The 15,830-nt window shown below is 28.4% G+C and overlaps 1 protein-coding gene across 3 annotated transcripts; it reads left to right on the top strand.

Moving 5' to 3' along the window:
• Window positions 1–9,105: 9,105 nt before the first annotated feature.
• LOC140971236 (uridine nucleosidase 1) lies at window positions 9,106–12,795 on the top strand. Of its 3 annotated transcripts, none has more exons than XM_073433383.1 (10): window positions 9,106–9,370; window positions 9,481–9,625; window positions 10,693–10,808; window positions 10,922–10,981; window positions 11,292–11,474; window positions 11,555–11,659; window positions 11,822–11,918; window positions 12,005–12,112; window positions 12,261–12,396; window positions 12,486–12,795. In XM_073433383.1, the coding sequence occupies exons 2-10, from the start codon at window positions 9,523–9,525 to the stop codon at window positions 12,592–12,594; spliced, it is 1,017 nt and encodes a 338-aa protein (XP_073289484.1). In that variant the 5' UTR covers window positions 9,106–9,370; window positions 9,481–9,522; the 3' UTR covers window positions 12,595–12,795. The 3 variants fall into 3 exon arrangements, with proteins under 3 accessions (XP_073289484.1, XP_073289483.1, XP_073289482.1); XM_073433382.1 differs by having other exon boundaries at window positions 9,106–9,382; window positions 9,462–9,625; XM_073433381.1 differs by having other exon boundaries at window positions 9,107–9,382.
• Window positions 12,796–15,830: the final 3,035 nt, after the last annotated feature.

The raw sequence follows: 15,830 nt of genomic DNA, 5'->3' as shown, positions 1-15,830 counted from the left end.
CATCTAACCAACTACTGCAAGTATTTCTTTGCTAACTCCATAAATTATTTGTGTCGAAATCAGAATTTTTATTATTTCTTTTATTTGGAATTTAATAAAAAAAAATTTCTCAACCAATTTCCCCTAAATTGTAATTATGAGTTTAACTCATTCTATGCTACATTTGAGATGGTTGATTTAGTCCAGTAAATAGTCAATTTTAGTTTCAAAGTATTAAATTTTAATTTTCGATTATTTTAATCTAATTGTTAACATTATTTCAGACAAGTCGTTATTATGTAGTGTCATGACAACATTTTCTAGAAGAAAGCATCGAAGCCAAATATTAAACTTTACAAGTTTAAGCGTGTTTAACAAAATTTAAGCATAAAAAATATGTTTAAACTGTATAAACACGCGTGCAAATATTATTTTAAATGTATAAACACGCTTGCAAAGAGTCAGTAATTTAAGTTATATTTATATCATCGTATAAATTTATTGGTTTCAATTAATTTGGTGAAATTCTATTTAAATTATAATTATATCTTCATCTTATATTGGTAAAATATTTTTTAATTTTCCTAGAATATCACCATTAAAAAAATCTTTGATTCCTGTTTTTAAGGAGAAAAATTAAATTATTTATGAAATTATATACAAATAAGTCATCATATTATATATAATTATATTATAATAAAATATTTATTTAACTTTATTTAAAAAATTTAAATTTTTATTTGATTATATCATTCATAACATAAAAATTATTATTAAACATCTATAAAATCTTAAATTTTAAAAGTAATCTCTATATTTTCGTACAAATATTATTTTATTTTTAATCATATATATATGCACTTTTATATAATATTAAAATTAAAAATTGATTTTTTATGAGATGATTTCAGGTGTCTATATTAATAAGATGAATCAACTCATTTCATATTTAACATTAAAAATAATATTTTTTAATAAATTGAATTGAGTTAAATATCATCTTAAAATATTATCCTTTTGTGTAAAATTAAAATAGGTTAATCCGAGATTACTGCAGACGAGGAGACGCGTGGAAATAGGAACAATTATTGTGCGTGTTTATTGTGCGTGTTTGCTTTGCTTTGCTTTGATTCTTTCCTTTTCTCTTTTCGCGTCAATTTTGGGAATCGATGATTAAGTCAATGGCTGAATGATAACTCATGCTACGTGGAACTGTTATTTTAATTTTAAATGTTAGTATCAATTGATTTTTTTTTTCCTCAAGATGCCAAATTACTACTTGACAAATAGTCAAATTTGTCATATAAACTTTTCTATTTTGATTTTTTCTCCTTCACGAAAATTATTTTGTGATATTAATATTTTATTTGTGTCGCTCATAGAAAAAATTTATTTTTATGTCAAAAATAATATTTTTTAGTGTAAATATGAATAAGATTGATCTGTCTCACACGAATAAAGATCCGTGAGACTTTTCACAAGAAAATTACTCTTTATAATTTATCCTTATAGTCATCAAATTGTGATTTTTCTCTTTTTTTGGTTTATAATAATATTAATTGTAGTTGTGACGGAAATTATTGATATAACATCAAAAATTGAAATAATCGATTTAGTACTGGAAATTGACACCTAACATTACATATGCTTATGTGTATAACGTTATATTAATAATTTGATGAAATAAACTTAGACACGAAGGGGAAAAAAAGAAAAAAAAAAAAAAGAACAAAGAAAGTAGTGCATTAAAATCTATTTTTGACCGGTTAGTGAATGAAAATCCGCAACATGACAACTAAAGACACCATTAACCCTTAGGGTGTGTTTGGTACAAGTGATGAAATAAATAAATAATTGATTATTCTATAGATAACAAGATTGATACATTATTAATCAAACATTATGTGATACTATTAAGATTAGTGCACCGACGCACGCGTTGCGTGCTTGTATAATATTTTTTATAATTCATTTGATTTATATTTAAATGAAGATCAAAATAAAATTATAAGAAATAGTAAGGGACTACAATGTAATTTTGATATATAAAATAAAAAATAAATTGAAAAATAAAAGAATAAAAAAATGACTTCAATAAGAATTGAACATATGACCTAAACCTCAAGAAACAATGATTCTATCCGCTGAACTACATATAACTTACATTAAAATTTTAGCATGTTATTAATATATATAATTATTAAAACAAACCATGACACCAAAGTTAGTTACTCTAAGTATCTCAAACTTAATAAAATAGTATAGATTGTTTGGTTCAACATTTTGAATATGTGATTAGCTTTTAAATATTAATAAATTTACTATTATACACTTATTAATTTTACTTATTTGTTGTACACATCTGGAAGCAATACATAATATTAATAATAAAGATATTAATAATCTTTGAATTAATAAGTGTAACTATCATAACATTAAAGATAATAAAAATAAAAATATTATTGATAAGCATAACCAACATTAAAGTTTAGTTTTTATTATTTTATTAAAATATATACAAATAAATTATTTTTTCAAAATAAAATATATCTTTATATTTTTTAAAATTTAAATCAAATTAAATAATAATGATATATATTAAATATCAGAATCAACATCTAACTTAAAACACTCTAAAATAAACTTTTTATTCAATAAAGAACTTAACACTCTAAGAAATAAGAGGAGAAAAATGTAATTTATTAAGTTTTGATAGTGTATTTCATTTGATTTGCTAGATTAATAATCAAATAGTTATCCATAAAATTGGATCTTAAACCAGGTCAAAATGATTATTAATTAAAACATCTTAAAATTTTATCCAAACATTGGATAAGTGTTTGACTATTAATCTATTTTTGTTTAATCAACTCAACCAAACACACACTTAATATAAGAGGAAAAACATAAAACAAGAACATAAGCCGTTCAAGCGAGATAGAAAGCGTGACAAAAATCTCCGAATTATAGTTCAAATTATAATGCTTTCCTTGTTTTTTTTTTTTTACTTTCATATGTAATTAGATTATAAATAATAAAATAATTTTAAGCTCGAGCTTATGGGAAAGTTCGAAATCATAAATTCCAAATCAGCTCTATGATCAAAATCTCAATGGCGCTCCTATTAGATTGGCTTGGCTGCCCTTACCTCCCCACTTGTAATTAGGGAAATCTCCAGTAAATGATCTGATGAAAAGTTATTTATGTCTTTAAAATATTAATATTTTATTTAATATTCTTTTATTTAAAAATGCAGAACACGACTTAGTAGTATCCGTTTTCGAGAATCAAAATGAAACTTGAGGTCGTGGGATTTCGTTGGGGGCTGATGGTCAAAGCGTATTTACTGTTCAGACTGAGCAAAAAGACTTCGTGAGCCATTTGGATAGCGGTAATAAATCTTTCTTGTTTACAATTTATATATGCATATTTTTAGAAAATCCATAAAAATTTATTACTATCGTAACGAGACCCTTAATGATATCATATCAAATTATTAGGCCAATTATACTTCATGAAAATATTCGTATCAAATAAAGAACTACTTTTTTTCTTTATTTTAGTAAATTTATAACTGTCATATCATGATTGTCATATCCTATATCTAGTGCCGGAAATAACAAAGATCCGGAGACTGTCCACGGTGCTGCGTCGTGGTTGCTGACGGTTGCATCTAATTCTACCGATAGGGAGATCATTGCCGACGTCGAGTTGGGAAACTCAGCGACCTTGAGGGTATGACCTTCACATTTTCTATTTATTGACGTAAAAATTGTTGCTCGTTACAGGCATAAACATGCACCATTTATGAGGAGACAAGTGAGATAAATCGATTACTTCAATATTTAATTAAAGAAAAATAGTGGAGTGATCTTACAAGTTTAATAGCAATTAATGTCATTTGGGAAAATGCTAATTCAATCATGCAGGTAGTGAAAATTTCTAAAATTGTCTTATAATAAATTATATTTTTTTGCACATTTAGTCTGGTTTTTGCTAGGATTCTTAATGTGCAAAAATAATCCGTGTATTTCACTAAAATCATATAATATTTGACTAATTATAGTATCAAATTCTTCTATTTTGTAAGGCTCGGTTCTTTAAATGGATATTTGATTTAAATACAACTTGAATTTCTTGTTTTTGGTGGATGCGAGAAATCTGGATGCATACATGAGAAATACAAGGTAAAATGGAAACTAGAAGGATGATAATTTAGTTTTGGTATATTTGTTATTTTATTCACAAAATTATCTACAGCAATCAACCTCGAAAATGGCAGTCTGAATTCATTTAAGTACATATATACGTCATTTCCTAGTTTCTCGTTTTATAGCACATTTCAAATAATTTCGTAGAAAAAATGGGAAAACAGAGAAAGAAAAGAATTATGTTTATATTTTCATTAAGTTTTGTGATTCTATTTTCAGGATAATTTCATGCAAACATATAAAAATATACATACAACAAAAATTATTGAATTGAGATGTAAATTGTTGGTTTGATATATTTTTTCAAAGGAATTTAGTATACAAATAGCAGAGAGTTTATATGCAATTCGTCCTAATTGTCTTACTACGTAGTTCCGTCTCAAAATGTTAATTGAACCATGGATTCATCGGCTACTCTTTTGCTTATATTTGACCCACAAGGCTCAGATCAACCAACAACCTGCCCTGAAGATGGCCCTGTTTTCTTCTCGATTACCTGGACCTGCCCTAGATATCATCAAAGTATGTCAGTTTTTTTTCCCTTCAATTTCTTATAATCCAGACTATGCATGTATCAAATGATATATTGAGGAACAATAATTGCCCATATTACGTTTAACAAACTTGAGTTGTACAACTACCTCTATCTGTTGTTTTTGGTAATCACGTAATTTTCTAAACATCAATCATTAAATTAAATTATGTACAACCGGTTGTAGCAGCTCCAGGACTGAACATTCTGACAAACTGGCCTATATGGAATCACGAAGATCCGAGTCATCTATGGTTCGAGCTCGACAGCGGAACTTCCATAGTTGGCCCTCATGTTTTCGTCATAGCAGCAACCTTGAAAGGAACTCATCCCCACTTTAGTCCAGTTGCTATAAAATCAGCCGTCATGATGACATTTTCCGTTTCAATATCACATTTTTGCACTATGTAGTTAAATGTTTTTATTTTGTTACTAGCATAGTCTATTGCTTATCTGATATTCAAATTTTGACATGTCTATTAAGATGACTGGAGTTTATCTATGGATATGTGATAGTCACACGATAAGTTTGGAGGACGAATTCAATATGATAATGGAAAGGCCACCCCGTTCGACATGGGATCGGGCAACATAAACCTCAACAATGCTGTAAATCTTGACCTTGTTTATGATTACAATATGAATGATGATATAATTTTATATCTATGTAATATTGCCTGTTCCAAGACTACTGGAAACATAATTAGAGACAAGGTCACCTGCCCTTCACCTGGAATTCTCTCATATAATTTGAACTACCCTTTTATTTCAGTTTCCAATTTATGTCAGTTAAAGTCATACAAACTGCTACCTACGTAGGAAATGACGGGATCGGAGAACATTCCATGTAGAGGTCGAAAATCCTGAAAGGGTTTTGTTACTAGTTGAACCAAGTCTTCTTGATTTTTCTGATGATAAAAGGATTGCAAGTTACACAATGAACATGGTTCCAAGTCGATGGTCAAGGAAATATGTGTTTGGAAGTGTTACTTGGTCTAATGATGTGCATTTGGTCTGAAATCCCGTAGCACCTCGACTTTCTTGAAACAATATTTTAGGGATTTCTTGGTTATTGGTGTTTTTTGGATTTAATAACTCGCGAAACTTATATTTTATGGTGAATTAGTCGATAAATTCTTATTCTTTTGGTGTGAATTTATTTTCTCCCTTAAATTATGAAATTAATTTTGTTTGTATTGTTTATTTTATTTTATAATTCGATTATGTTTAATAACATAATTATTACATTATTTGATAAATAAATATTTTAATTATAACTAAGTCATTATTTTTTATTTGTTATTTACAATAAGTATTTATAAAAGTTACTTTATTCATTAAATACAAGTAAGTAAATTATTTTATTAATGAATTCTTTATGTTTAAATGTTTTAGCTCAATCCATTTGCGAGAAAGTAGACCACCAGCCCATTTGGAAATGATCTCACCTGGTTTCACAGGTTTATTTTTATTTAATTATTCTACTTTGTTATTAATAAAAAAAATTATATATTGAAGTGTAATACTATTTTTTCAATAATTGTGTAAAATAAGATGATATTGAGAACAATTTGTAACACAAGATAAGTACATATTGGATGACAATATTAATTTCGTTTATAAAAATAATGGGCGAGATTGGTAATACACGCACATTGACATTAGACAGGGTTGGTTTCATGTATTACTCAATTAGTAAAATCTAAAATTTTAAAATAAAAATTAAGGTATATGGTATATTTTTAAAAAAGAAAAAAAAAGAAGATCTATGGTTAATAATAAATGTATAATTAGGAGTTTTTAGTATTTTTTTAATTAAATTTTAATATTCACAATAACAATTTAATAGTTTTTTTTTCCTTACATACTGTGCTAATTCTTCAAACTCTAACAACTTGTGACATTTAGATGTTATCTACAAGATTACTCTAAAAAAAATTGTTAAGCATAAGTATTATTAGTAAACAAGAAAGCTTGTAAATTTGTGTCAAAGCTAAAAACCAAGGTGATTACAAATGAAATGCAATTATTTATTTATAACACTCATCTTATGAATAAGTGGTTATGATCAATTAAATCGTACGAAGAAGATTAAGTCTCCATAATCATCGAGAAATATCTTTGAATATGTTCTCAAATGTTTAGATGTGAACATGCTAGAGATGTACAAATTTTAACTTATTTCTAGAATGTTCTATAAAAAACTAAAATTAATATACAAGTATCTTCAAGATAATTCTAAAAGTTAAAGAGTAATCCAGAATACTCCTAATCTCTTGGCATCAACTCTGGTAGAGATGCTTATCGGACCGGATAAATCCGGAACTGATTTAATCTTTTTCAATCAAAAGCCTATATAATTGGTTCTGATGCCGGAAATAAATGTTAAATCGGATTGGGTTATTTGCAAATGAATCCAAAATCATTTTAATCTGGTCCGCTTGAATCCGATCCAATAATATACTTAATTTTTATTATTTTGTTTCATAAATAACTTCTTTATGTACATATTCGTTGGAAAAATAAAATATTGATTATAATTATGTTTAAATCTGATTTTATTATATTTCGATTCGGATTGAGTTATATTTGTAATCCAGTAAACCTAATCTCGTATCCTACATGAATGATTCGTTTTCATTATCCCACAATCCAGAACAAGTCTAATCCAGCCCGGATCGAGCCAGCGCAATCCGGTGAGGTAACATCCCTAATATCTTATAAGCATGGAATTTGTGCTCTATTATGTATAATTTAGTGTCATTTTCATGCTTACTTGGTTTATTGGATCTGACTTTTGCGGTTGTCTTTTATATATGTTTTTATTCTTTTTGTAGTGTCGTCAAATTAAAATTGGAATCCTTGTCAAATAAACTCGATTTTTACAAATATTATAAATATAGGCTCAAGTGTATCATAGCATTTTTTTGCCAACCCAAACCCGACTAATCGGATAGTCGATTAAGGGTCGATTGTCGGGTATCTCCAGATCTCAAAGTTATGAAAGAACTCTTGTTTTTGTGCACTATGGTAAGTGTATATTTAAATTGGATACTATTTTCTTTTTCCTAAACTATCAAAATCACATATTTTAAGATTTTAGAAAAACCAAAGGAAAAAAAAAAACTTAATCTAAATATCATCAAATCACACGTCCAACATGTAATTTTATTTTCCTTTTTTTTTGTTTAATTTATTTTAAACTCTTTAAAATAATGTAGTATACATTTTATGGAATATTTAATTTATGACACTATTAAATAGGTCATACAATATTCCCATAAAATATAATTAAACTATTAATTTACAATTTATAATTCTATTTTGGATTTTCTTAGATTATATATATTATTATTTTATATGATATAACGATTTTTCGGTCTGACTGTCACCTGTTGAACCATTTTTTAAGGTAAACAGGTTCAATCACCGGTCCGATCATGAAAACATTGATATTAATAATAAGATCATGTTTAGTTGAAAAAGCCAATGCATTAAAAATAATTTTTTTAAAAATATAATTTTTTTTTTATTGTTTGACTACAAAATCTGTTTTTAAAAAATAAACTATTTAAATGTTTTTCTTAAAAGTCAAATTTTTTTTGTTTTGGGCTTGCTTCTGTTTAAAAATAAAAACAATAATATTTTTTAACATTTATCCAAACATCAAAACAACTTCTATTTTTTGTTTGTTTTTTAATAAAAAAATTAGATTTATCTAAATAATTTTTAAATTATAACTATTGTATCCAAATTCGCACTTGTTCATCCCTTTGGTATCAAGTCGGTCTCTGGTTTCACAAATCAATGGTTAGATTGGAAGGCCTCCTGAAATGTGAGTCCATTTTCTTATGCTTTCATATGAGCTAAATTGTATCTATATACATAAAATATGATTAATTATATAACTATCATTTTAAAATCTCGAGACCGATAAAAAAATATTTAATATAAAAAGTTATATATTAAGTGTCAATGTTTCCAAATTTTAAGCACACACAAATTTTGAGCATATTACGTGTTTTAGAGAGTAGACGTGTTTATTATTTGAAAACAAGGAGATTAAATATATTATTTTAATAAAAAATTATAAAAGATCTTGATATTTTACGAAAATAGTTTATATAATTTTTTTTTATGAAATAATAATCAGATATTCAATATGTCACGTAAAAAATCATACATCACAGTATTATATAAATAAAAACACAAAATTTTTTTATGAGATGACTTCACGAATTAATTTTATGATATATATCTTATTTGAATCATATATAAAAAAAATATTATTTCTTATTATAAATATAAGAAAAATTCATCGTTAAACTATATAATAAGATACTAAAATAAAAATTATATACATGAAACACAATAGTGCTGCTTGCGTCAAGATTCCACCTTGTTTCTGCGGCAGTTCCCCAATTAAAAATTTTATCTTAATTATTTTAATTTAAACTGGATGATATGCTCATAAATCACAGCTATATATATGTAGGTGTATCAAGAAATGGGAAAATTCGTACACTCGAAGGCATTATTCACATGATTCCGTGTATTCCTAGAAGAAAATTAGATCACGGCGAAGATTCCCACTATAAACAAGGGTGTCGATAAAATCATTTAGGCTTTTAGAATTATGGAACCCTTCGTCCTATACTTGGTAAATTTATTATTTTCTTCTTTTCCCATTATTTGTACTTTTGTCTGTATTGGATAGCATCGATTTATTTTGATTTCAGTTTCTGGGACCCTTTACAGGTTTGATCTTTTGAAATAATATTTGAAGGGAAAAAAGTGGTGATGTCGATTCTTCAGAGTAATGGAATCGATGGACTGATGGCTTCCAAGGATTCTTCTGCGAAAATTCGTGAAAAAATAATCATCGATACAGATCCCGGGATTGGTAAGAATATGCATGCTTTTTGTAATGGTGGGCTCATTTGTTTACTGGGAAAATTTGCTTTACTTGTGGTTAATTGGACTGTTGTTGACTTTTTTATTTGGATAATGTTGTGGGATTTTAAGATTGAGTCTTTTGATATGAGATCTTGATTTATTTAAACCAATGTAATTGGTAAAAGTAATGTTTAAGTGAAAAGGTTACTAAGAGAAGGAAGATTATTTGTTTATATTGTGCATCAAATCTGCCACTTTTTAAACTTTTCTTTCTATTTTCTTTACTGGTTTCAGCTTTTTGGGTTTTCTTTTTGAGATTTTGGATGAAATTAATAAAAAGTTTAATACTTTAAATGTTATTGATCAGATTAATTGTGTGCGGTGGGGAAGGATCATTGTTCTTTTCTTTCTGTTGATGCTCTTGTGTCTTTGTTGTGTTTCAGAGATAGGTAAGAAAGCTGGGACTAGAAATATGTTAGAAAGATAAAAAAAAATTCAAAATGTTTTGCAGTGGTATTAGTGCCAAAATTTATGAAGCCGGCAACGAATGTATGTTGATCGAAGTGAGAGGCGAAACCTTTTATTTGTCTATGCAGTTTGTTTAAAAGTGAATCATATGGATTGATGGATGCCAATTTCTTGCTTAATCATATAATCTTTCAGATTTATTTATGACTCCATGTTATTTCTAGAAATATTTATTGCAGATAATAGCTGCCAGGGGTGTCAATCTGAAAATGTTTAAAAAGATTGTTTTTTTTTTTTGTAATTCTTGGATACTGTAACCCACCACGACAAGATAAACCAGGAGAACTTGAATTTAATGCTAATTTCCTAAAAATTTGGACTTCTGAATGATTGCATGGCATTCTGCATCTCCCTTGCTGAAAAGACTTGTCGCTGTTGATGTTTGTTGAAAATATTATCACAACGTAGCATCTCTGGATATGATATTATTCACGCCCATGATAATGTTCATACCTTAAAATGTTGAAATATGAGATAAGAAAATGGAAATGAGATTATTCACGCCCATGATAATGTTCATACTGGGATGCTTTTGCTTATATTCAGACGATAGCATGGCAATATTGATGGCATTCCAGACACCTGACTTAGAGATATTAGGATTAACAACAATATTCGGCAATGTTAGTACAGCCGACGCGACACGCAATGCGTTGCTTCTGGTATGTGTTCCTCTTTAGTTTATTCGATTGCCTTTCTTGTCAAATACCCGTTCCACGTTCTTGTTTTTAAGACATATTCATGATCAATACTATGTTGATATGTAAAAGGATAGTGCGAGATTGCTGGCAGTCCTGATGTTCTGGTAGCAGAGGGTAATCCCGAACCATTGAAGGTAAAAACAGTTTGTTTCCATGGGTAACCATCACTGTATTGCAACGATCGAGTTATAAACTATTCAGTAGATTCTTTTTGTGTATGCATGTGTTTGGAAATCCTGCCAGTTTCGGAGTACTTGAGTATGCGTTCTATATTTGAGCAGTGTTAAACTTTGGCAAAATGTACTGGTTAATGTGAAGATAACTATATGTACATATTTCATAGTATTGTGATGGCTTGCCTCGGTATTTGTTGTTACATGATTTTAGTTTTATTCTCATTATCTTGTACTGTCGGTAGCCTGACTATAACGTATACTTACATAGAGAGGAAAACCGCGTATTGCCGACTTTGTTCATGGTTCAGATGGATTAGGGAACATCTCTATTCCTCTTCCTAAGTCCAAGAAATCTGAGAAATCAGCATCCGAATTTCTGGTCGAAGAAGTTTCCAAATATCCGGGTGAAGTTTCTATACTCGCATTGGGACCTCTGACAAATCTTGCTCTAGTAAGTCATTGGTTTGTTGTTAAATTTTGTTCTTGCTGTTCTCTTAAATATTTGTGATTTTTCTACGTTCCTTGATTTAGGCCGTAAAGAGAGACTCGACATTTGCAAGCAAGGTGAAGAGAGTGGTGATACTTGGTGGAGCTTTCTTTGCATTGGGAAATGTCAATCCTGCTGCTGAAGCAAATGTATGAAATATATAGCTCTGCATTTTTTCTTCGTCCCTATGACTCTTCGTTTGCTGGTTGTGATTTAATCGATAAAAGATTCACGATTTTCTGTAGTTGACAACTTGGCGTAGAATTTGCGTTTATACCAGGCCACTTACATTGAATTTGTTCGAGTTGCAGATCTATGGGGACCCAGAAGCAGCAGATATCGTGTTCACTTCTGGTGCAAATATTGATGTGGTTGGCATCAATATAACGACCCAAGTAAAATTGACAGGTCCAAACCAAATAAGTTCGAGTTTCCATAGTTCAAGTAGTTTCATTTCATAACATTTTTTCAATTCAGCAATTCATCTTTTCCAGACGTGGACCTTGATAAACTAAGACAGTCAAAAGGCAGACATGCACAGTTGATCTGTGATATGTGCAAATTTTATCGAGACTGGCATGTCAAATCTGATGGTTTCTATGGTAATATTCTCTCTTACACGAATCATTTAGATAAATCACGACTGTCATCTTAGATGATTTTGGTGCAGCGACAAGTGCTCAAATACATTTTCTTGTTGGGTGTCTTAGCATGTATAACCAGATCGTTCTTGCATTCTACTTAATCCAGGAATCTTCCTACACGATCCTGTGAGTTTCGTGGCATTGGTGAGGCCCGATCTTTTCACCTTCAAGAAGGGAGTCGTGAGGGTTGAGACTCAAGGCCTTTGCGTGGGGCACACACTGATGGATCAAGGATTAAAAAAGTACGTTTTCAGCATTTTTCGAATCATATGCTAGTAAAATTTTACACTCTTGTCACTTCAATTATCTGTGTTCAAACGATATGATATAGATGGAATTCGAGCAACCCTTGGTCAGAACTCTCCCCAGTTTCAGTAGCATGGGAAGTTCAAGTGGACAAAGTGATTGATTATGTCTTCGAAACGTTAACGAAGCCATGATTCCGCCTTTCTTTCCGTATTTTCTACTGATTTACTGTCTCAAAAACTATGCTTGTTGAGGGAATCACAAACTCTATTATTCTTTCTGGGTTTATCACTTAATATCCGATGGTGCGTATGATGTTTCAGTCTCATAATTTGTATAAAATTGAGTTTCGGCGAAAATCAATTGCTCTGCCATTTGATTGAGTGGTATGATTATCATGTTGTCTGTTTAGATTCCAAATCACGAATTTCATTTAATTCATGTAAATAAATATTTTATATATGTTGTATTAATTCACCCAATCATATTTAAAAAAAAAAAAACAATTATGTGCTATTTCCTTGTATTTCTTACTTTCTTGTCTTTGGATTCATGTGAAAATGTTTTGGTCTATGCCCAAGTCCGGCTATGTAATTAATCTTGTTCGTATCATGCAGAACCAACGAGGAGATTTACCATTATGTTTGCATTAGTTTCCAACATAACCAAACCAAACTAACATGGTTCGGATTAATTTCAAAATCAACCAAATCGAAATAAATTTGTCAGTTTAAATTTTATATTAAAAAAATTCAAACCACACTGTATTTTGTAAAAGTTTAAATAATTTAACATACTTTGTTAAAAAATCAATTTACTGTGAATTTTTTAACCAATAGATTAATTCGTTTTAAATATTTTTAATATACTAGCAAGTAACACGTGCGTTGCACGTGGTGAATAAACGTTGTAACAAGTAAGTGAACATAAAACACTTATATTGAATGAAATCGAAAGAACCATTTTCTATTGAAAATTCATAATATAAAAAAGCATTATCAAATTTTTTCTTATTTAAGTTTCAGTTTTTGGGTTATCTCTATGTGACTGTTTTGTCTTAGTTTCCTCATCATTTTAGTGAAATCGTCTATTTTTTCATTATCTTGAATTTTTATGGTTTCTCCTTTGAAACATGATAAACTTTGTTTCTTTTTCTGTGGTTTTATCATTTCCTTAGTGTTTGTTGTCTTCTTATCTTCATGTTGTACTTGTTTTGTCCTTTCTTTTGCGTTCGTTCTTTTCTTTTCTTCATTTTGTATTTCATTGATGTTTCAGTTCTTTGTTTTTATATCGGTATTTCTCTTGATTTGTGGTTTCTCAAATCCATCTACAACTATTGTTGTTATTCCATTTGTAGTCGAGACAGACTTGTCTAATTTGAAAAGAGAATTGTGATCTTATTTTCTTGGTTGATCAAGTATTGTTAAATACTCCAAATTACTTTTTTATGCAATATAAAATTTGTAGTTATTGACAATATGTATTGGATTATTATAATATTATTTAAATAAATATTTTAATTCACATTAGTATGCATGTCAATTATTTTTTGATAGAGCAACCAATAAATGTCTCAGTAACCTCTTCGAACAACGTCACTCTAGCTATTTCATTTTCATCTTGAACCAGCATTATTATCTAGTACTTGAAAAAATAATTGTGAGAAAGTATACAAAATAATTAAATATTTTTAAGCATGTAAAGTTAATTATAGTTGCAATACCTTGGGACGATCTCGATATTCAGCTTCACAAAGTGTTGAACAAAACTACTTCTCTCCGGTGAATAGTAATGTCATCTTGTTTTTGAAAATTATTTAATGATCGAATCTTCTTGATGATGTCAATGATATATGTGCATAATTATATTATTCGATTAAAAAAATATACGTAAATATCAAAATAAATAAAATGGAAACATGCTTTGGTCATTAGTGTAATTTGAATTACTTGCTAAATGATCAAATTCTCTGAAGCGAAAATTAAGTTTGCCTAAATTTGGCTTCTTGCAACTCGGTGACTAAAGTTTCTTTTCGCATTATCAACTCAATATTCGAGTTTACATTTGGATAACAAGAATTTATTTCCTTAACGATTGAATTTCATATAAGTAACTTTTGTTACACTTTAAAAGCTGCTCAAATTGTTGAATAACATTTGAAAAAATCAAGCCATGTACCATAGTTTCTTGCAATACCATATTTATATTGTTAGTACATAACTGGTGGTCCGAAAATAATGCTATTATTTGTTTTAAAGAAATATAGCATTTAAAAAGTAGTCACTTGTACATTTATGAAAGTTAACTTTCGAATAGTTTTTGAGTTACGTCTTGTTGAAATTTGATATCTTTGTCGAATAATAAATACTTTGACTACTATATTTTTTTGATCATGTTGGAACATATCAATCAGCATCACATCAAGATTTGTCATTATTAGTATGTCTTTATTACGGACGTGTAAAACTTTTCTTTGGCTAGTGAAGTGGGTGCATGGTCTGCCGTATATGATTGAATCTGATTTAAAATTGTTAATAACCATCGTGACAAATGATATTAACTATTGGCTTTGAAGTAATTTCCATTTATTTCATTAATATTAGCTATTTTTCTCTTCAGCTACCCCAATTATTATCTTCGTTAGACTAATTATGTGATATATAATTAAATATATAATGGTTGTTTATTAATTACACGTTACAAAACTTATGATAATTGAATATGTTTTGATTTGTTTATGAATATTTGAATATAGTGAAATCTTTATAATAATCTATTTAGCACTGGGCATATTTATATGTGTTAAATTAAAGCACTTGGTGTAATCATGAAGATGAAAAACGATTTTATCTGTTAAATTTCGTTGTTGTTAATTTTTAAAATAATAATACTATTAAATTGATTTTTTAAAGTGAGTGGTTAAATTATTTCAGAAAATAATCATGTATACATTTGTTTGGAATGTTTTTTTCCTTAAATTGATTTGCAAAACTTATATGATGTAATGATTATAATATATAATATAATATATATTAGTTATACAATAATACACAAGACAATATTAAAGTTAGGAAAAACCAATATAAATTTAATAAATGGAAGGACAATTCCGACAATTACACAAATCAACTCACTCTTTAAAGTAACACCTCATTTGGGTACATGTATAAAATAGTTATGTGAGATCAAGCTAACCATAAGTTGAAATTAGAAGGAATAATGAAAATCATCCCAAGCTAATATTTGGACTGACAGTTTATTATTCTATTATATTTTTATTCGATATGTCTGAATTAAATATTGTTTGACTAATTTTTGAGTGTCATGCACCTCACTAATCACCAGTCATTTACTCTATTCCGTAGAATACATATATATATATATATATATATAAATATAATACAATAAAATTCATGTAATTTATATATAT

The sequence above is a fragment of the Primulina huaijiensis genome, chromosome 2 (genome assembly GCF_012295235.1).
Source record: "Primulina huaijiensis isolate GDHJ02 chromosome 2, ASM1229523v2, whole genome shotgun sequence".
Classification (NCBI taxonomy): Eukaryota; Viridiplantae; Streptophyta; class Magnoliopsida; order Lamiales; family Gesneriaceae; genus Primulina; species Primulina huaijiensis.
This window is presented reverse-complemented; position numbering and strand designations above follow the sequence as displayed.